General features: G+C 34.8%; 1 protein-coding gene across 4 annotated transcripts in view; it reads right to left on the minus strand.

Moving 5' to 3' along the window:
* The window catches only part of LOC132508549 (NEDD4-binding protein 2-like 2), a 61,794-nt gene that overhangs the window by 29,317 nt on the left and 9,623 nt on the right, over positions 1–22,854 (minus strand). The window contains exons 4-8 of one of the 4 annotated variants that reach the window (XM_060128756.1): positions 19,583–19,671; positions 19,124–19,200; positions 16,350–16,493; positions 13,824–13,925; positions 8,321–8,721 (exon numbers count right to left, since the gene is read on the minus strand). In XM_060128756.1, coding sequence (XP_059984739.1) covers positions 8,619–8,721; positions 13,824–13,925; positions 16,350–16,493; positions 19,124–19,200; positions 19,583–19,671 — 515 coding nt within the window. In that variant the 3' untranslated portion in view covers positions 8,321–8,618. Of the gene's footprint in view, positions 1–8,320; positions 8,722–13,823; positions 13,926–16,349; positions 16,494–19,123; positions 19,201–19,582; positions 19,672–22,854 lie in introns of those variants that run through there. The other 3 variants (XM_060128754.1, XM_060128755.1, XM_060128757.1) reach the window with 3 other exon arrangements.

A 22,854-nucleotide genomic window follows, 5' to 3' on the forward strand; every position in this document is an offset into this window, starting at 1 on the left:
TAAAAACTCATCTTTCACCACAAACAGTTTGAAAAACACCTATTAAAACAAATATAACTACGTCATACTTCTGCTAAAATCTCTTCGGGGATCCCCATTCTCTGCAAGATAAAGTCTTAGTTCATTAACATTGTGTTTTCAGAGTCTCCTGGGCCCTTCTCTAGAGTAGAGCTTTCTAACTAGTGTGCTTGGCAACGCCTCGAACAGGTGACAGATTAAGACTACTGAATGGAGCCTGTGGCAGGTGGAGTTCCCGAGCCCCAGGACCAGAAGCCTTGGGAAGAGTAGCCTGGTCCATTTACTCCAGCAAATTCTACAGATTCTGTTTTCTGTGTGTGTCATAATGTGGACAAGATTGAAAAGTGCTGGTGTCTGGAGTTATCTCCCATTACACTATACACCAAATTTTATGCTCCTCCAACAATGAAAAGCCTGCTTTCCCACCCACATCCAAATTTGTATTTCCATCCCAGACCTCTCCCATGAACTCTGAACACACTACATATTCTACATCTCCATTCAGATATCCAGAATGCACCTTTAACTTAACATGTCCAAAACTAAACACCTGTTTTCCCTTCTAAATGTGCTCCTCCTACATTATATCTTAGTAAACTGTAACTCCATCATCTTTCTCTCTCATACTCATTATTTGATCTATTCAGCAAATCCTGCCAGCTCTAGCTTCAACAATTCTCACTACCTCTACCTTTATCCCCTGGTTGAGGTCACAATCACCTCTCACTTGGATTATTCCAAGAGTCATCTAATTAGTCCCTGCTTCCATTCTTGTCCTCTAAAGTGATTCTCAAGACAGCAGTCAGAACTGACTGTGCATCTTAAAACCCAAGTCAGATCATGTCATCCCTTGCTCAAAACTCTCCAACAGCTTCCCATCTCAAGCAGAGTAAAGGTCTATATTCCTTCAATAATTTACAAGGCCCATATTATCTGGTTCCTTCTTTCTCTTTGACTCTCTCTTCTCTCTGCCCTTTGCTCACTTAGCTCCAGGCAAATGGACATCCTACTATTCCTTAACCACACCAAGCACAGGATCCTTGGTCTGGAATGCTCCATCCTCACTTCTCTTTGCTAATTCACTCTCTCACTTTCTTCAAGTCTCTGCTCAAATGTTAACCTTATCAGTTAGGCCTTTATTGATCACTTCAAGTAAAGTGGTACCCATTCCACTAAGCCCCACCCTCCCTGCCCCATTTATGCTGCTTAAATTTGTCCATAGCACTTATCATCTGACTGACTAGATACCTGTTTATTGATTTAGTCTGCTTCCCTACCCTGATGCCAGGAGGGCAGAGGTTTTTTGTTTTACACACTGATCTATCTCTATCACCTAAAACAATGCCTGGCACATAGTAAGCACTCATGAAACACTGCTGAATGAATATATACATGCATGAATAAATCCATTACTGTTTCCTTCCTCTGGGACTTTGACCATTCAGTTACTACTGCCTACAGGCCTTTTCCCCATACTATTTCTCCCCTACTAAATCCCACTTTTCCCTGAACCTCGTCCTCCACATTTCACTTACTGACTACCAATCTAGTAAATGAACTGTGGAAAAGTAACGCCACTGCTACACATTCATGCAGAAAACAGTTTACTGCCCCTTCTCACTACTGGTTCACATTTCTCAACCACATTCCTCCAATCAGAAAACACCATTCCATTCCTAGTAACTACAGCTTACACCTGCTATTTTCTCACTGCACTGAGTACTTCTATTATGTATCTGTGTAGATTGTCCCAAGAGTCAAGATACATCTGATGTCCTTAGGACGAACATAAATCATTCTGATATACACTAGGCAAGACAATTCAGAGAGAAAGCCCTATTTATTTTCCATGCTTTCCATTTTCTCATGACTGCCAAATGCTAGAAGACTTCTTCATCAATACTATCAAGCCTCAATTCCAATTTATACCCATCAGGTATTTCACACTATTCTTGGCCTCCAAGAACTCCAGTCCTCTACTTTATACTTTGGCCAAGTCCTGACAACCTAAGATAAAGAGCCATAGTAAATTGTGGGAATTTTCCCAAGCCTACTCTCTCCCCTCCCAATCCCGACCTCCTGCCTCCACCTCTACACCTTTCAAGAACAATCAAGATAAAACTTTTGTTCAAGGTATGAAAGGCAAACAGGAAGCTTTTAGTACAATATTGTACCTTAAAATCGGTCCATCCCCCACCAAGAAATGATACAGTGTAACAACCAGTAAAGCAAGCCTCTAGTATTTCCATACCACTCATGGCAATGGCCTAGTAACATCCCTGTATGTACCCAACCTTATTTACTCAGTTCCATTTCAGATCCTGGCCCCTGACTCTTTTTGTCTCCCAGTTTACTATGTTTTTCTTTTATATTTGTGGACTGAATATATTGTGTCCTCAGCAGAATCTCTGGTGTTTTCTGAGACTTTTAGTTAAGACCTACTATGGCTCTTTTTAACCGCCCTGGGCAAGATGCTCACCTGAATTTCTGTCCTGGAGACCTACTATGTGCTCTGTGCCTTCAGCAGGTCTAATGCAGCTCCTGTAAGGGGAGAATTCATATGACCAAACACCATTTCTTGAACCTTCCACATTACTTCCACACCACAGCAGTTTATCAACACCTTACTTAGAAAGTCTCAACAGCCAACTATTTAACCAATTAAAACCTGATTAGCTGCTTTTTCTTCTTATTTCCTTTCTCCATTGACTGCTAGCTATACTGCCTCCAGAGAACCTCATTCTTCTATAGTTGTTTTTAAATATAATAATTTCTTCTACGTCACTGTAAGAGTAAAAAATAATCTAAGAAGTGATTCAAGAAGAATGTTATGTTATTAAAAATTCAGAATACTATCACTTAAAATAATAAACAGGGCTTCCCTGGTGGCGCAGTGGTTATGAATCCGCCTGTCAATGCAGGGTACATGGGTTCGGGCCCTGGTCCGGGAAGATCCCACATGTCCCAGAGCAAATAAGCCCGTGCACCACAACTACTGAGCCTGCGTTCTAGAGCCCGCGAGCCACAACTACTGAAGCCCGTGCACCTAGAGCCTGTGCTCTGCAACGAGAAGCCACCGCAATGAGGAGCCCGCGCACCGCAAAGAACAGTAGCCCCTGCTCGCCGCAACTAGAGAAAGCCTGCGCGCAGCAACGAAGACCCAATACAGCCAAAATTAAATAAAAATAAATTTATTAAAATAAAATAATAAACAGATGAGACACTAGTAATTATACTTTAAAATATTACAAACTACTTCTCTGACCCTCCACCATACGCCTTCTTCCCCTTTTTCTACTGAATCTTGTTGATAACTCTGTTACTTCCCTAACTACTATAAAAATAGAAAGCTGACATCCACTTAAACTGATGTTCCCATCTTGAATGACTCATTTCATAGAAGCCTAGGGTGCAATTAACTAACAGTGTCACATAACTACAGGTAAGCTGATATCATACTGTCACGTGAACATTACATAGAAGTCATGATGAAAAACAAGAGGAAAAATGTTTTTGTGAAAACCAAGAGTGGTGGGGAAAGGCTCCTTACTTTTATTACACCTGACGTTAAAACAAAAAAAAATGTTTTTTCTTTTAAAGAAATGGGTTCGTGTGGTCTGCTCTGTGAAACTAATCATACCAAATTTGTCAGTAAAAATGAGAATATCAAATTGACCTGATCATACCAACAGCCCATACCACTCAGGTGAAAAAACAGTGCCAGTATTCATAACAAAAAAGCACATGCATTATCACAAATTGTTTTGAGGTCTTACACAGCTTAATTCCTGACTGCTTATGCTAATAAGGAATATGAGTATCTTTGATAAATTTAATAACCAAAAAATCAAGCTTTATCCTTCTAGATCTCTCCTAGCATTTCTAACTAGTATAAAAATCAACCAGTTGGTGTTTCCTTCTCTGCCCATCCCTAGTGTATAAAGAGGTGAAATCATCAAAAGGCAGACAAAATAACAGAATTTCAAGGCCAGCACATGAGTTGCTTCAGCTGAAATTCTAACCTACTCAGCTCACTTAATCCATCCAATAACCCTGTTATAGATTGAGAAGGTATTCTCATTTAATTACAGGGAAAAGTTTCAGAAAATTAAGTGACTTGCCCAAGTTGCAAGAACTACAACTTGTCTTCAAATTCTGGAATTTAAAATTCTGTGCTCTAGGGACTTCCCTGGTGGCGCAGTGGATAAGACTCTGCACTCCAATGCAGGGGGCCCGGGTTTGATCCCTGGTCAGGGAACTAGATCCCACATGCATGCCGTAACTAAGAGTTCGTGTGCCACAACTAAGGAGCCCACCTTCTGGAACCAAGACCTGGCGCAACCCTAAAATAATAATAATAAAAATAAAATAACACTCTGTGCTCTACTAAAAGTGGTTTCTGCTCTTCATGACAATCTGAGGTACCTCAAAGGTATAGTCTGAAACATGGAACTCGGTTGCGCTGTGAACAACTCACAGTGTCAGGCGACCCACTATACATTTCTTAATGAAACACATTCCATTTTCAGAAAGCTTTGAATTAAAGTAAAAATTAAGAACCACTGATCCAGTCAAATGCCCTCATTTTACACATAAAGGAACTGCAGAAGAGAGAAGGAAATGGTTCACAAGTCCCTCTCAACTAGCTAGTATAATAGCTGCGTATTAGTTTCCTAGGGCTGTGACAAAGTACAGACGGGGTGGCTTAAACAAGTTTATTTTCTCACAATTCTAGAAGTCTGAGGTCAAGGTGTCTGCAGCGTTGGTTTCTTCTAAGGCATCTCTCCTTGGCTGGTAGATGGTCTTCTTCCGCCAGTGTCTTCATAGGTCTTCCCTTTGTGTATGTCTGTGTCCTAATCTTCTCTTCTTATAAGGACACCAGTCATATTGGATTAGAGCCCATCCATATGATCTTAATTACCTCGTTAAAGGTGTCATCAAATACAGTTACATTCTGAGGTACTGAGGGTTAGGACCTCAACATACAAATTTTGAGGAGACATAATTCAGCCCATTAACACTCCACTCTCCTGCGCCCCCCAATTAATGTCCTTCTTACATGCAAAATACATTCACCCCATTCCAACAGCCTGCAAAGTCTTAACCCATTCTAGCATCAAGTCCAAGAATCTTATCTAAATACCATTTAAACCAGGTATGGGTGAACTTGAGATATGATTCATCCTGAGGCAAAATTCCTCTCCAGCTGTGAACCTGTGACTCTAGACAACTTACCTGCTTTCAAAATATAATGGTGGGATAGCATTCCCATTCCAAAAGGGAAAAATCAGAAAGAAGGGATGATGGGTCCCAAGCAAGTTTACAATAAGGCAAATTCCATTATATTTTAAGGCTGAAGAATAATCTTTAATAATAAATAATAATCTTTGGCTCCATGCTGTGTTCTCTGGGTCCACTGGGCTAGAGGCCCTGCCTTCCAGGCTGACCAAGGTGGTAGCCTCACTCCCTCAGGCTTGGGGCTCTGATCCCATGATGGCAATGGCAACCCTGCCAACCTCTGAATTGCCTTCAGGGTCATTCTATTCTTTTCTTGGAGGACAACATATGCTTACAGAAGATCACCACAGATAGCTCTAGTGACTTGTCTTGTAGAATCTCAGAAGTCTGACAGCCTTCCTTCATCATCCTGTCCTGTCTCTTTCAGTCCAAGCTGGCAGTGTTTCTGCTGCCATATCCCCATCTCTGGTCTCGCTGAGTTAGTTTAATGAATCCATAAGTCACATGCCCATACGCCCTTTAGCAAATGGTTGTCTAGCAACTGCCTTGATGTTGTCTCCAGAACATACTTTCTAATTTTTTGCAACATGCATAGGCTGAGAACTGCCAAATCTTCAAGTTTCTGGTTCCATTTTGCTTAACGATTCTTTCTTCAATTATCTCTGTCCTCTTGCATTTTACTATAAGAGCAAGGAGAAACCAGGCCATGCCTTTAACACTTTGCCTAGAAATCTCAGTTAAATATCCAAATTTATCACTTACCAGTTCTATTTTCCACAAACCTCTGAAACACAATTTAGCCAAGTTTTTTGCCACTTTATAACATGACTGCCTTTCCTCCAGTTTCCAATAACATGCTCATTTCCATCTGAGACCTTACCAGAAGCACCCTTTTCATATTTCTACCAAACTCTGTTCATGATCATATAGGTCTATCTCTAAAGTGACAGAAGCCTTATTGACCGCCCCAGAACCCTCACCAGAATCACCTTTAACGTCCATATTTCTACCTACAATCGCTGAAGGCAACCTTGGCTTTTTTCTAACATGAAGCTCAAATCTCTTCCAGCCTCTACCATACCCAGTTCTAAAGCCACTTTTTCATTTTTAGGTATTTGTTAGAGTAGCATCCCACTTCCCAGTACCAAAATCTGTGTTTGCCAAAGCTACAAAGTATCACATTCTGGGTGGCTTAAACAACAGAAATTAACTTTCTCACAATTCTGGAGGTTAGAAGTCCAAGATCAAGATGTCAGCAGGGTAGGTTTCTTCAAAAGCCTCTCTCTCTGGCTTGTAGATGGCTGTCTTCATCCAGTGTTGTCACAAGGTCTTCCCTTTTTGTGTGTGTCCTAATCACCTCTTCTTGTAAGGACACCATCATATTGGGTTAGGGTTCAATCACATGACCTCATTTTACCTTAATTACCTCTTTAAAGGTCCTATATCCTAACAATAGTCACATCATAAATACTGGGGGTTAGGATTTCAACAGATGAAATTTTGAGGGAACACAATTCAGCCCAGAATAAGCTGAGACTACCCATATTCACTTGTTGTATGAATACTGAATACTGCTTTTTCATTGTGCTGATGACCATACAATGGTAACAACCTCTGACACATGGTGCTTAAAAATGAAGGGAGGGGAAATAATCATACACTCATACAAATTAATAAAGAAAAAGTACATGAGAGCATATAATATATATTTTGGACCTCACCAAGCCTGCTATGTCCAAAAATTTGGGTTTCCTTGAAGAGCTCAAATCTGAAGGATGAGTATGGAAGGGGTGTGTGCACACAGAACTTTCCAGGAAGAAGGAACAAACAGCACATTCAAGGAACTGAGAGGTGGCCAGTAAGGCTGGAAAACAGAAAGTAGGAAGAGTAATAAAACATGAGGTTGGATAGGAAAGCAGGGGCCACATCAACCACATTATGGTTTTTGGTCTTTATTCTAACAGCAATGGGAAGCACCTGAAAGGTTTTATGCATGATCATATTTTCCTTTTACAAAGATCACTTTGGAAAGGAGGGGGCACTGAGGGTTTCTAATTTGCTGGTAATGTTCTACTTCTTGAGCAGGATTCTGGTTACATGGATATGTTCACTTCATGAATATTTGTTGAGCTATATACACTTATAATTTAAGCACTCTTTAATATGTACATTATACTTCAGTCTTGTTAGATTGTGGAGAAAAAGGGCTAGAACAGAGCAAGTACTGATGTGGGGACCCCAGTCTCAGGAAGAGATGATAATTCAAACTAGAAAGATGGCAGTCAAAAATGGAGAGATTCAAGAGGTAATTAAGTGGCAAAATTCAAAGACCCCAGTTGATGGACAATATGAAGGGGGAAAGGAGGGATCAAAGAAGACTCTCAAGTATCTGGTGTGCAAAAATAGATAGATGGTAGATCCATTTGCTATGCAAAAAAAATCCTGGAGTTCCATAGACAAGTGAGAAGATCACAGGTTCAAATTTTCAGGCTTAAAAGTAGAAAAGTCAGGTAGGCAGTTAAGTATATAAGCTGGAGAGCAGAGGACAGGTTTAAGAAGAAAACACATTTGGGGAGTAATACTATTAATAGAAGCAATGGGTATAAAATCATTCAGTCCATATTTTTTAGCTCCTACAGTATTACAGGCACTGCTTTAGGTTCTGTGGATAGAGCTAAGAACAAAATAAACAAGTTCTCATGGAACTTATATTCTACTTCAAAAGACTCCCAACAAATCAGTATTAAAAAAGATAACTTCAACTACTAATAGCTACTATGATGAAAACAAAACAGGACAATGTAACAGAGTGACAGGGGTGGGGTTGCTTTATTTTAGATTGGAATAGTCAGGGAAGGTTCTCTATGGAGGTGACATGTGAGGTGAAACCTGAATGTTGAGAACTATGCTAGGCATAGGAAGAAAAGAAAAATTACAGAGCAAAAAAAACAGCTAGCACTTAAAGCAAGAATAAGCTTAGCATATCTGAAGAACAGACAAAAAGACCAGTATAGATGAAATGTAGTAAATGAAGAGGAGAGGGGTACAAGACAGGGTCAGGGAAGAAGCCAAGGGCCAGATCATGTATAGTTTAATTAAGCAGGGAGGGATGTAATTTTTTTTAAATAAATTTATTTATTTTTTGGCTGCGTTGGGTCTTTGTTGCTGTGCGCGGGCTTTCTCTAGTTGCGGCGAGCGGGGTCTGCTCTTAGTTGCAGTGCATGGGCTTCTCTTTGCAGTGGCTTCTCTTGTTGCAGAGCATGGGCTCTAGGCGCACGGGCTTCAGTAGTTGTGGCACGTAGGCTCAGCAGTTGTGGCTCGTGGGCTCTAAAGCGCAGGCTCAGTAGTTGTGGCGCACGGGCTTAGCTGCTCCGCAGCATGTGGGATCTTCCCGGACCAGGGCTCGAACCCGTGACTCCTGCATTGGCAGGCGGATTCTTAACCACTGCACCACCAGGGAAGTCCCTGGGAGGGATTTAATTTATGGTAAAAAAAATTTTTTTTAATTATAGTTTTCTCTAGTTATTCTGTGGATAAAATTATAGGGTGGCAAAGATAAAAGTGGGGAGACTACTAAGTCCAAGTGAGAAATGATGAAATCTCATGGGGAAAGTTAAGAGTAAGAATAGAAGTGTTAAAGCAAAAAATAAGAAAATAAGCTCTAAATGACTCTAAGAGAAACAGAAAATCAAAAGTCTCAAGGTTGCTCTACTTACCTGTATTCTAGTATTTAATTTTTTGATGATAAACAACAATTCTAAGGACTACTAGTGAGGTTCAAAAACCTCAAACAAGTCTCTGATGGTGTTAGCTACAACAAGTTAAATGGATAAGCCTTCCTCTCTGCCTGGACACTCTCTCTCCTAGCAAGTAGCAAACACAACTAATTCACACTCTATATTTCCATGTTTCCTAAATTACAAACTGCCCTATAAAGTTGCTCTATTTAGATGAATGGGTCCTTAATTTCAAGAGGTTGTTGACTATTCTCAGGAGAAGACTAGGACTAATATTCAACAAATATTTATGGACTCATTAAAGGACAAAGTTCCAAACACAAGACAAGGAAGACCATGCTTTCATGGCCCTTAAGGGTACAAGATAATCTTTCTTAATGTAATACCTGGGCTCTACTAGTCTTTACACAGCAAAGGGAAGATGGGGAGGGAGAAATATCACTTTTGAGACCACTAGTCTTCTAGCTTTAACAATTTCTTTCCTATCATTCCCCAGAATTAAAAAAAAAATTTTTTCTCACTACTTTTAAATTAATTCAAAATGTCTAGCCCAGGCCTCCTAACACATTTCCTGTAAATACTTCAATTTACTTATATTCAAAATGAAATATTTAACCACATCTTTGCCAGTGTTACATCATACACTATTCCAATAATCTCAATCCCATGAGGTACTGCTTTCCAGTTTTGTGAACCAAAATCTATCTTAATCTACTTATGAAATCAATGTTATTTCTTCCCCATTCTAACAAAAATTCCACCTCTGATTTCACATTTAGAAACAATAATGAAAAAAGCCACAAACTAGGAATTTTAATTTCTCAAGGAATTAAGTAAGAAAAACCAAACAAGATCCAGCCCTTCTATTTTTTAAGTTAACTAAAACAAAATAAGGCAAATAGTCAACAGTAAGAATTCTTCATTCTGTACTTAAAGGTTTTCCTTGCAGAATCGAATTAATTCAATATTTTATTTATACAGCAAACTTAAGTAACTGGCTCCTTTACTGTTCTTTAATTTTAGAAAATTAATTTAAACAACATAAAAGAGAAAGGATGCTAATTATTACAAAAGGAAAAAATCCTTAATTCTTCAGAAAATCAGAAAACTGATGTAATTTCCATAACAGCTACTGCTAGCACACTTAAGTAATAAGTGGACATTAAAAGAAAAATACACTAAGACCACTTACAAATAGTGTTGATCTGTTTAGGAAATACTGCCTCAAAATTAATCATCAAAACAAACAGCTTATATAATTTAACTATCCATTCACTGAATACTACACATTTCAAGTGCTAATTAAAATCAGGAGATATTAAAAGGTAAACATTAAAGCACAACAGCATATGTAAAACTTCAATTGAAAAGATGTTGCTGAAATATGATTATCAATTATCAATGTATATTTTATAGAAAACGTTTATACGGTAAATGACATCCTAGCTTTCAATCTTGACTTCAATTAAACATTCTAAATAAATAGCCACTTACAGATTTCTTCACTCAGCTTCACTAGTAAGTCAACATACCTCTAACCCTATAAATTCAAAGGTACCATAAAGATGCACTCAACTCTCCACTGGAATTTCTTTCCTACCTTGAAAAAAACACCACCCTAAATTAATAATAACTTAACCAAAGATAAAATGTGGTTTAAAAGATAAAATGGGATATGGTGAGGAATATGTCTGAACTATATTTGAATCCCAGTTAACACTGCTCCCTAGAGATATTATGTTCATAGGATAAATTGCTTAAACTGTGTTAGTTTTTGTTTCCTCTTTATAAAAAAGTTGAGACTGTACAGTCGTTATAAAAAAATTAGAAACTGTAATAAATCACATTTAGAATAGGGCCTGGCATCGACAGGCATTAACTAAATGGCAGCTACTTAAATAAGTATTATTAAATTAAGGCTTGTTGCTGTTAAATTCCTATTCCTCATTGTAGCAGCACTGGAGAAATGAAGAATCACTTATAAAAGCTGAACTCAAATTAGCCATCAGCTTTCCTTCAAAAGCATTCAGTTCTTTAAGAATGGCAGATTAGAGAATCATGACATAACAGTGGATTCCGTAACAGTGAATTTCCAACTACTATTTATCAACTAGTCTATCAGCATGAGGCTTGAGTATTGTAAAAGAATTTTTTCTCAAATACATACATCCAAGTACTACGCCATGTTTATGGGATTCCTAACCAATGAGTAACACTGATAGACTAAAAATCTATATAAATCTTTCCAAGTATTTTCATATCAAAATTCTACCTATACCACAGGGTCAGGAAACTGCAAAGCTGTGACCTATAAGTTTAACATGATTAAATAAGGTTCATAAGGAAACATGAGTTCAGTGGAACACAGGAGGGAAATAAGTTATCACCATTTTTGACAGTAACTTACCATCCCATCATCTTCATTAAAAATGTTATGAAGTTAACATGAGGATAGCTGAACAGAAAATGCACATAAGAAAAAGAAAACATGTACAGGAAAAGACTGATAGAAACAAGAAAGCAACATGATTTCTAATACTATTAAGAAAGAATAAAAAAGAAAGAAGAATAAAAGAAGAGAAAGAACCCACAAACCTCCCCCAAATCAAATTTTCTTTCATTTTGATATACTAAAAAAACTGAAGAGTCCAGAATTACAACTGAAGAGACACTAACAAAGCTGTGCGATTATTGTAATTACTAGTTGTAGGGTACAACTTTAATTTTACATGTCCTATCTGAGAATACAGTTGAAACTGCAAAAAAAAAAAAAATCCAAATAAAGTGTATTTTAATGGACTGTACTGAACTTGAACACAATTTTAACTATGAATGAACAGATTATTCTTACTTTTTTCCCCTTAGTTACCAATAAAGTTGAGAGGCAAAAAGCGTAATAGGTCATCTCAAAATCTCTCAATCTTCCCATTAATTTACAAACAGTTCAATTTAAAAAACAATATGGGAATATTAACAACTAGACAACACTCCCCGATGACGTCTTCAGTCATTCACCTGCTTGTTAATGTGACTTTGTCTAGTTCTAAGATTAGGGGTCACAGTATGGCTTAACAAAATTTGTTAGGAGGAAAGGAAAGAAAAAGATTATTTCTAATTTAAATGACTAAAATAAACTTCTATTAAAGATACCAAAAAGTCAAAACTCTCCAAACACAGTCCTAGCTTCAAAAATAACTATTTACTCTTGAGGCTCTCTTTTCAGAGTTTTTTTTGCTACTCTTTCCCCTTGTTCCTGTGCATAATTTGACAGCAACAATGTATTAAGAATTTCCATAGGAGATACATTCAAAATTGAGTTTACAAACATGTATATTCTATGACAAAAATTATGCCATTCAGTGCAGTCTACATAAAGATATTGAATGTAAAGTATAACCATTCTATTACAAGTTTTCTGATTTTAGCTGCAAAAATCATAATTATAAACTTTTCGAGGTTTGCTCTGAAATTTACAAACCATGAAAAATTGAATATTTTTTTAGACTTGAGACCTTGGCAATTTGAATCAACTGAATTATTTAAATGCTGCTTAGCAAAGTAAAAAAAAAAGGAATAAAAAAGACACACAAGACAATCACCAAATTACTCCTCTTTCAGAATCTATTTCAATGAACTTAATACTACTTCCTGCAATCCTAAGGATATTTTAAGGAGAAAATCTGGCATACATACAGGGAAACCAATTGTTTTAATAATACCTTAATTCAAAAACTAAAATAAAAATTGGTATGCCAATCTTATTTAAATTGTAAAGAAAGACAACCATCACCAAAGAATATACCCATTAATCCCTCTCCTTTCACAAAAATTACAGCAAACAATTGTAATGAGAAAAAATTATTTATAAATTGTAATCTACAAAATTTAACTCTATAAACAGCTAACTGGATCTGCTGTTCTGCTGCCACCAAATGTTTATTCTGAATGCTCATTGTAACAAAACTAAGTAATACTTTGTTATGATTCCAGACTAAGAGGCATTACTCTATTTATATGGGTTGCAGACAAACACACACAAAAACACTCCAGCCCTAATAACTGAATTCTCAGTTATTGCATTCATGTTACGATACTATGTAAAACTTCAGTAAAGGCTAGTAAACCTATCTGGTCAAGGTACTGGGTTGGCCAAAAAGTTCGTTCAGGATTTTCTGTAAGCTATCCCAGAAAAACCTAAACGAACTTTTTGGCCAACCCAATACTAACATAATACATGAACAAATGCATTTCTTCAGAGAACACCACCAATTTTCTTTATAAATACTTAGAAAACCAGGCTCAGAAAACCAGACATTTCTACAATAACAAAAACTCAATTATGGTCAAAATAAATATTTTATATCCTTTGAAATCATGAACTCTTTCAAAACTTACCAATATATAAAACTGGAAAATTTCATAACCTATATTAATTAGGCAAGAGATAAGCAAACTTCAAATAGTTAAATCCACCCTATCATACCACCAACAAAATACAACCCAATCTTTTGTAAACAATTTTACTTTAAAACGGGCATTAAAATATTAAAAAGCTAACATTTTTTTTCAGAAAGGTGAATACTGAAAGATTATCAATGTAAAAAGCAGTATCAAAAGTTCAACTTAATTACCACACAAATATTTTTATTAGCAGTATTATGACATATAGAAAACTATAAATTTACTTATAAAAAGAAGTGATTTTTCACTTCTCCTATGAAAAAACAAGGCTATGAAAAAACAAGTTATGAAAGCCTATGAAAAAACAAGTTAATCTTTCTGAACCAAACTAGAAGCTATCAATATATTCTGTTTAACTAAAATGTTCACCTTAGTTGAATATGATGAGTAATGCCCATTTTATTCTTTGTGATGGAGACCAACTCAGAATGGCAGGTAGCAGCTGGGGGAACTATTCCATTAAGAATATACCTAAATTTAAAAAAAGAATATATCTGAATAGAAGAAAAAATTTTGATGAAAAATCCTGACTTGGTAAATTTCATATTTTTTCAGATTTTTAACATCAAGCAATGACTTATAATAGTGATTCTGGTATCTTTTATTGCATATTCATTCCTCTATTCTGTTATTGTTCAAAAAATACAATAAAATTAGCCACAATACTTGGGGGAACTTTTAATTTATTTTGTCTTCAAAAAAACATTAGGGACTTCCCTGGTGATCCACTGGTTAAGACTCCATGCTTCCAAGGCAGGGGGCACGGGTTCAATCCCTGATCAGGGAACTGAGATCCCACATGCCACACAGTGCGGCAAAAAAAGAAAAAAAAAAAGTCTTCCAGAATGTTAATTTCCCTGCCTCAATAAACATTTATAATTTTTAAAAATAATCAGCAATGATTAACAATCTCTGCATGATTATTTACTATTCAGAAGTACTAGGGGATAAGTTGAATCTGTAATAAAATCTGGAAATTTATTTTAGACTTACTATCATGAACATGTTTCCTCATAATCTGTATCTTCCGAAGGCAATTCTCTACATCCTCGAAATAAACTGGCTACTGTTCAAATACTACAGATTTACAGTACTATTATTTCTGAGTAAAGTTTTATAAGGACAAAGGGAAAGGGACACACAGTATATACCTACCTGTCACAAAATTAAATCCTTTACTATTTCAAAATGTCAATTTACATAATAAAATGCTGGGAAAAGCAAGCCCAAATACTAAGAAGTACTACTCTGAAACAAAAAAATATATGAAAATAGTGAATAATGGAAATGTGTGTATGTATTGATATAAATAAATATATATACATTGACACACAAACATGAGTTAGCATATTCCTACTACATCATATTTAGTTAGGATGAACAAATATATACAAACATACATATGTGTTACACAAAATAAAGCATGGTAATACCCATTTAAATGTAAACAGCACTGTTAGTACAAATAAATAGAAATCATATTCTTATCTCACTAAAGGTAATGCAATAAAGACCTTGCTGTGTACTAATATTTAGCTTTGAGTCTTACAACTTAATATCACTTAATAATTTAATATTAGTTAAAAAGTAATATAAAGATGTGAGAGAACATTTACAGCTGAAAAAACACCAAAGGTTTTAAAACAACATTGGAAGAAAGATTATGGGATTCACCACTTTGCTCTACACCTGTAACTAACACATCATTGTTAATCAACTATACTCTGACATAAAATAAAAATTAAAGAAAAAAAAAGAAAGATTATGGGATTAGGAATGGGCTGGTTTAGGAGAAAGAAAACTTAAAGGACAAACTATTATCATGTAAAACATAAAAATTTTTAAAAGTAGTTGTAATTAGCTCCATTTTTTCCTAAAAATGGATAAATCAAAGCAAAGTTAGGATGAACTGCAAGATCTCTGAAATGAATCCCATCTCAATTTAAAAATTTTAAGTGATAGAACACAATCCAACAAAAACTATCCAGTGAGATACACAGTTGTCTCTACAGAAAAACTAAAACCTGGAGAAGTAAAATATCCTATGGGACACATCTTCCTACAACTAATGCTAAGGAACTGTCTAGAATATTTTTTATATTAGAATTACACTGTGTTAATTTAAATAGAGAAAAGTGATATACTATCAAAACAGCCTGAAGAGCTTTTGCAAACTATATAGTGATTGCCCTGTTTATGCATTCCAGAATCAGGGGTTTGGGGAGATAGGAGATGGCTTAAGAAGAAGGGTGATGAAAACGTATATTACGGAGAAAACACCCCAGGTGACTGATACACTTACTGTGTGGTATTTGATAGAGAATTTTGTTTTAAAGAAGGGATATGCTAGTTATAGCTTAGAAATACTTTTTCACACAGATGAATTTGCAGAAACATAATTTTACCTGTATAATGAATAGAGGAATCAACTAAGGTGCCTATAACTAGTATTTCTTATATATTTAAGATAGTCAAGGAAAAATACTAAAGTTTTATGAAAAGTTGAATTTCGGTATGAACTATAAAACTGTCTGACATTATCTACAAAAGATAAAATTAGTTTAAAATTCAATTATAGAAAAACATTCTGGTTCCTACCCACTCTACTCAGGTATCTTCATAATAAACAAAGGTATTACAACAAAAGATTATAAAAACATTTAAAATACAATTTTATATAATTTTTATTTACACTTTAGAATTTAAACAACTTGCTGGGAACATCTTTTGTGAGGCAAAGTAGTCTTTTTTTAAATTTGAAACTACTTAAACTTCAAGACAGGCTCTCTAATTTTTTTTTCAAGGGCACGCAACAAATGCGTTAGCTGAAAATAACCAACTTAATGATTATTTGTAACACAGACTTCATTATGTGAGCCTAGAGAGCCTCCCCACCTCTGTCTCCCCTGTGAAGGAGGTCTTTGTGTGCTTTTGTGTGGCGGTTCCACTGAATTCATTACAATAGAGATGGACATTTGATATTCATAACGATCCAACATCTGAGCAATCTTCTTTCGAGAAACACCATGTTTATTCCTCCTACCAAAAAAGAAAAGGATTTTAATTCTTTTTTCTTTTAGAACGTACAGGCTTAGAGATTAAACTGTTTTAGAGTAATAGAGTACAGATTTCAAATTACATTTTGCAAATAAATACCAGAAGATACACCTCACATTAAAAAAAAAGGCTCTCTCAGGTTTAAACAATATCTTAAAAAAGCTTAAAGATACCATAAATCACAGCAAAATGTTAACTAATTACACCTTCTTCACACAGAACTAACTACTGATTCACAGAACCACTGAGTTAATCTTCCCCTCTTTTTAAACAAGAGTAAAAAATTATGAGATACTGTTTTGAAAATTATAGAAGAATTGAGTGGGCTTCCAGGACTGACAAAAATAAATATAAAATATATATCACTTTTAAAAGTTATTTTAGCACACTTGCGTTATTAAAAAAAAATTATTATTGATACCAAACTATATTATTACAGATACAATTTGTACATATCTCACAAACGTAATGTTGAGTGAAAGAAACTAGATATAATGAATATATACTGTAATTCTATTTATATAAAGTTTGAGAAAAAATTAAACCATGATGCTAAAGCAAAGGATATTTAAAAAAAAAAAAAGCTTTAAGGAAAAGCAAGTAAGTAATTACCAGGGAATTACGAAATTGTTACTGGGAAAAGGAACTCATAAAACTTCTAAAGTGGGTAATGCTCTCATGACACGGGTAATGGTTAAATGAATATCTGTTTTATAAGAAATTTGTTAAGCTACATATTTATATTTTATGTACTTTTCTGTGAGTTTAATTATGATAACAAAAAGTGGTTTAAAAATTATTCTTGACCCTCAAAGAAATTTTTACAATGTATTCTATACTTGTAGTTTTCCGTAACTTGACTTGGACATGGCAAAACACACAGAACATATTTTATATTTAATGTTATAGTTCTAGATTTACTAAAACTAACTCATTTTTCCAGAAAAAAGACATAAAAGAAATGTTTAGATTTCAAAACTACTGATGTTTAGGTTAAAGATGAGAAGAGAAAGCAAGAGAGAGAAAAAATAGAAGATTGAAAAATAAAAAAGAGAGAGAAAAAGAGAGATCTGAGGTCAAGGTTGAAATTGGCCAAGCTATAGAAACCCACAAGAAGTCAAAATTGATGATTCAACCAATTCTTTACCAAAAAAATCTGTCAAACTATACTAGATATCAGTTAAACTTACTTTATTTTGTAAAGTTAATTTATATTAAGAATTGTAATACATTTCAACAGTCTCAAATGTAAATAAAGCCTAACTGTATAACAATTTCAATAATTCATTTATTCAGCATAACCCAAATATCTTTAGTTTTTAAACTCTCTTCTACCTGAGGTGCAATATACACAGAGGCAGGCAAACAATACCAGATATTAATAATATTTATTAGTTTAACTCTTCATATATTTGATTTGGCATGCAAGTCAGAAAGGGAAAGAAAGGTAACCAAAGGAATAAAAATTCAAAGGTACAAAAGGAATGAAAGGCAAGGGGGAAGAATTAAATTAGTTGAACACCATACACAGAATAACAGTTTTAAGCTAGAAGAGGGCAAACTGAGGTGGGAAGAAAAAATGGTTTTACAAAGAGAGGTGATGGTCATACAACTCTGTGAATACACTGAAAACCACTGAATTGTACACTTTTAATGGGTAAATTGTAAGGTATGTGAATTACATCTTAAAGTTGTTTCCAAAAGGGGGTTGTGTCCGAGTGAAAATGAAGAAAGAAAAACGAGTCATAGTCAGGAAAACTAGGGGAAAGGGATAAAGGTAAAGACAAATGGAAGAGCAGGGTTGAATGTAATACAAGTCCACCATCTCTCACCACAAATCCTGAAATCTAAAATGCTCTGAAAATTCAGTTTTCTGTTGACTCATGTAGCAGCAAAGTCTAACCACACCTGTACTCATTTGGCAGCATGATCTACTCAGAATTAACATTAAACAATGTAGAATCTTTCCTTTCTACTTAGACTGACCATTCGTGATCTGCTGCAGAAATATTAAGATGTCTGATTATATACCATACTGCCCCAAACTCTGCTAGGAGTGTTACAATTAGGTATATGCACTATATACTTCCTTTCTAAAATTTAAAAAAAAAAAAAATCTGAATTCCAAAACACATTGATTCCCAGAATCTTGGGTATGGGATAATGGATCAGTAGCAGTAAAGATGGGAAAAGGGGAGAGATAAAAGCACCAGGTGAAAGGGTGATGGGATCTAAAATGGGAAGGAGATGAAGTTGGAAAGGCAATGCAGAGAAGTGGCCTAGCTAAAAAGCAGAGGGAAAAGTCCTAACTTTTCTCTCAGTTTTCCGGATCTCCATTAGCATTCAACAAATTGGGAAACAATGCGGAAATTCACGTAAGAAAAATAACAAACACACTTAACAAGAAATATTTAATGAAATTTAACAGTGCAAAGATCCTCAAACACCTTGCATTTAAGTCAATGTTCCTCTTAACAGAAAGTGAGTAGTAGTAGTCCCTATTCACAGGTACCAAAGATATAACAAGCAAAAGCTAGTAAAGAAATTGACCATGTAAAGGAGAAAAAAAAGAAAAAAAAGATAAGGGATTACAAATTTTTTGAGTGCCTTACTTTTCTAATTCTTCAGGATCAAATTTCCACCAAGTTTCAGGTTCATGAAACTCTACTCTGTATCCTTTTCCTATGGCCTACACAAAAGAAAAGAAAACAAAAACCCAGGGAATATGTCTTAAAGTAAAAAGATGGCAGACAGATATAAATTTCACTTAGACAATACTTCTAAATTTGCTCAACCAAGAAAAGTTTTACTTTTAAAATAATACAGTTTATAAATATTTTAAGACCACTTAATGGACAAATTCCAATTACTATCCTCAAGTCCAGGCAAAACTAACAAGATAAACATATTGCTTAATAAGCACCATTCCCAATTTTTAAAAAAACTAAGCAAATGAACACACCTCTTCAGAGAACAAGGACAACTGTTTTAGTAATAAAGATCAATGTAACCAAAATTTCAGAATATGAAAAAATTGATAATATAAAAACTCTCTCATATCTCATATTTACCATTTCCACATATGGTTTCATTTCCCAAGCTTGTGTATTAGTGTTGTCTATTATAACTGGAGATCTCCCCTGATTGATAGCTTGTTTTGCTGAAATAAAAAATAAATTTAAAAAACAAAAGCAAAAAACAGAACTATTAGATAAAAATACACAAAATAAAATTTAAACATTAAGATATTTCCTACATCCCTGTACTTAAAACCAAAACCGTGTAATCTTTTGAGTTAGAGCCATGAAAATAAAAGCACTCTGCTATATTAAATGGAATTAAGAGACATAAACACATGCAATGTATATTCTCCAGACCAGATGCTGGTTTTGACAAACTAGCTGTAAAGGACATTTTAGGGTAAATATTTTGTTGAACTTAACAGCTAATAAAGACTTCAGTCTAGAGCTTTCATTTACAGAAAATGTAGGAACAAGTTACATTTGAATATGGTCTGAGTATGAAAAGAGGAAAACATTTATTGACATGGGAAGATGGAGACTGTTAAAAGAAAATGGCAATTTATAAGATAACATGTAAGTCTGATCTTATTTTGGTCAAAATATAAAGATGTGGGAAGAGTTACTAAGACACCAAAAGTTGTCTTCTGTAGGTGTTGGGAATATATGCATTTTATGCTTATCTTTATTTTCCAATGTTCTATAATTACAAATAATGCTTTTGAAGTAAGACAGATTTAAGTTTAAAAAAAAAAAGTGCTATGGATTTGTCATTACTTATATACCAAGTACCTAAATACCACAGTTCAACTGACTGGATATTTCTTAGGACTATGATTCTGAAATTAGGAGTTGAGCTACAATGGAACTGTTCCAAACCATATCTCCCTCTCCCTATGCCATCTCTTCCCTCATAAGGTGAGAATTAGTGCCACAGTGAGACACTCATAATGACAGGAATGTGTGTACCTCTTAAGTGTAAACAGGCAAGATAATTAAGAACCCACTATAAAATTTAAAAGGCTGAGGCAAAATGCAATGATATGTAAGTTTTGCTGGGATTTAGAATTCAAACCACTAAGTTCTACACAATGAAAACACTTACACAGATGTCGAAGGGCAGACAAAATTCTAAACGTTAGTTAAGAAGTAATGACTATGGTGGAATATCTATTTCGGAGAAGATGTCTCTAAATACTACATTTAGAATCTAAGTCATAAATAGGATACCAAGATGCTATCAACTCCCACTGCTCCATCCCCAAACAATGATCAAAACTTTCATTTTTAAAAAAAGTATTAATTTTCCTAATCTCTGACAGGCTTACACCTCCAAGGAGTTATGTTCTACAAGAGGAGCTTATCTACAAGAGGAGCTTATTCACCAAATAAATCTCTGATTTGCAGGAATGGGGAGATTATTCTCTTTCCATGAATAATCAACACCCAATACCACATTCCAGTGCACTCCAGGAGAATAGAGCGCCTAAGTAAACAATGTTTGACTACTCAAATAAAGAGAGTCATTTTCTTAAACAAATTAAACACCATACTCTAAGAAAGAGAAAAATGACACCTTGGAGATATTTTTAACTTATAAGCAGTTAAAGATCAATTTAGATCCTTCTAATAAACATGAGGCAGATACATATTCCCTGAATAATGCCTGGCACTTAAAAGTATTCAATAAATATTTGTAGAAAGGAGAAATTTTGCCCTAAATTAAATGTAATGCTCATAATTTTCAAAATGTCTAATGACTGCTAGTTATTATTGCTTTGAAAAAGGTTAAAAATTACCTTGAAAAAGCCCCTATTTATTATACTAATAAAACCAGTAGTTTATCTACACACCAATATGTTCAGCAAGTAGAATTCACATGGCACGAACATTTTAATGAAATATTCTAAACTAGTATTGCAAAAAGAAAAAAATGTTTCACAGAAACAAACTTCCCAGTTCACCAAAGGTATACTGGCTCATTCCACTTAATCACCTACTTCTACTCCCCTTAACTCTGGGCCAATAACTCCAAGCACTCTTTGGAACTGTAACATCATCATTATTGGATTTGGGTAGTAACGCTGCAGCATTTTAAAAATTCAAAAAGAAGTAATATTTTAAAATATTATGCTACTCTCTTTAAATTTATGCTACTCTCTATTTGGAGAAATCCTAGAACCAATAGTAGGAAATAATCTTATAATCAAACTTATCTGACATTTAAACTTTTTACTCAAAAGCATCCTCAATGAAATTCCTTACTCTGAAAATTGACAATTAAAAAAGAAAAGCATTTATTCTGTTTTTCCTGTATATACTGTACTTCAGGGTAACCTTAGTTGCTAGTTCTAGGCAAGAGGAAGTTCTTCATTACAGAAGAATTCTAGCTACTAAACACAGAAAGAATGAAAGTCCTAGAAAATCACCATTTTGCAAACTTTAATGAAATAACTGATTAAGGAAACAATTCATTGTAGAATAAATCAGGGATTAGGCTGTCCCTTTGAAGCTACTGATCTTACCATCACTAAAAATGGGACAACCATTTACTTACAAAAAAAAAAAGGTTGAACCTAATAAATCCTACAAGTTAAATGATTACCACAAGGAAGCAAACCGACAACCATAGGCTATGGGACACTCTACAGAACCACCAACCAAGTTTCTGCAATAAGTTAATGGTAGGAGAGCAAAAAGAGGGAAAACTGCTATAGATTAACTTAATTAAAAGAATCATAAAGCCAAATGTACTACAAAGACCTTGTTTAGATCCTGATTAAAACAACTGTAAAGAAATATTTAAGACAATAGGGGAAATCTGATTACAGACTATATTACATGATGTCAAGGAATTGGGTTTTGTTTTGTTTTTTAGGTGTGATAATGGCACTGCAATTAAGTAAGAAGATTTACTTGAAATGTGTGAAGTATGATGTCTAGAATTTGCTTTAAAAAAATACTTCAGCAAATTAAAAAAGGAGGGCGGAGTGAAAGCAAAAGGATTGAAGCAAATATAGCAATATCTTGATAAGTGATACTAATTCTGAGTGATGGGTGTGTGGGCTTCAATATAATCTCTCTATTCTAGGTTTAAATAATGTTTCGTCATCAATGCATTTTTAATTTCTTTTAAAAAAGAAATTATAGATTATAGCATAAGCATGTACTTACATAGTTCTAGATCAATAGTTTTCAATCCTGACTGCAACATTAGAATATATGGATAACTTTCAAAAAAATACCGATGTTTAGATCCACTCCAAATCAACTAAACCAGAATCTCTGAGGCTAAGACTCAGGCATAACTTTTTTTAAAAGGT

Source organism: Lagenorhynchus albirostris, chromosome 18 (assembly GCF_949774975.1).
Source record: "Lagenorhynchus albirostris chromosome 18, mLagAlb1.1, whole genome shotgun sequence".
NCBI lineage: Eukaryota > Metazoa > Chordata > Mammalia > Artiodactyla > Delphinidae > Lagenorhynchus > Lagenorhynchus albirostris.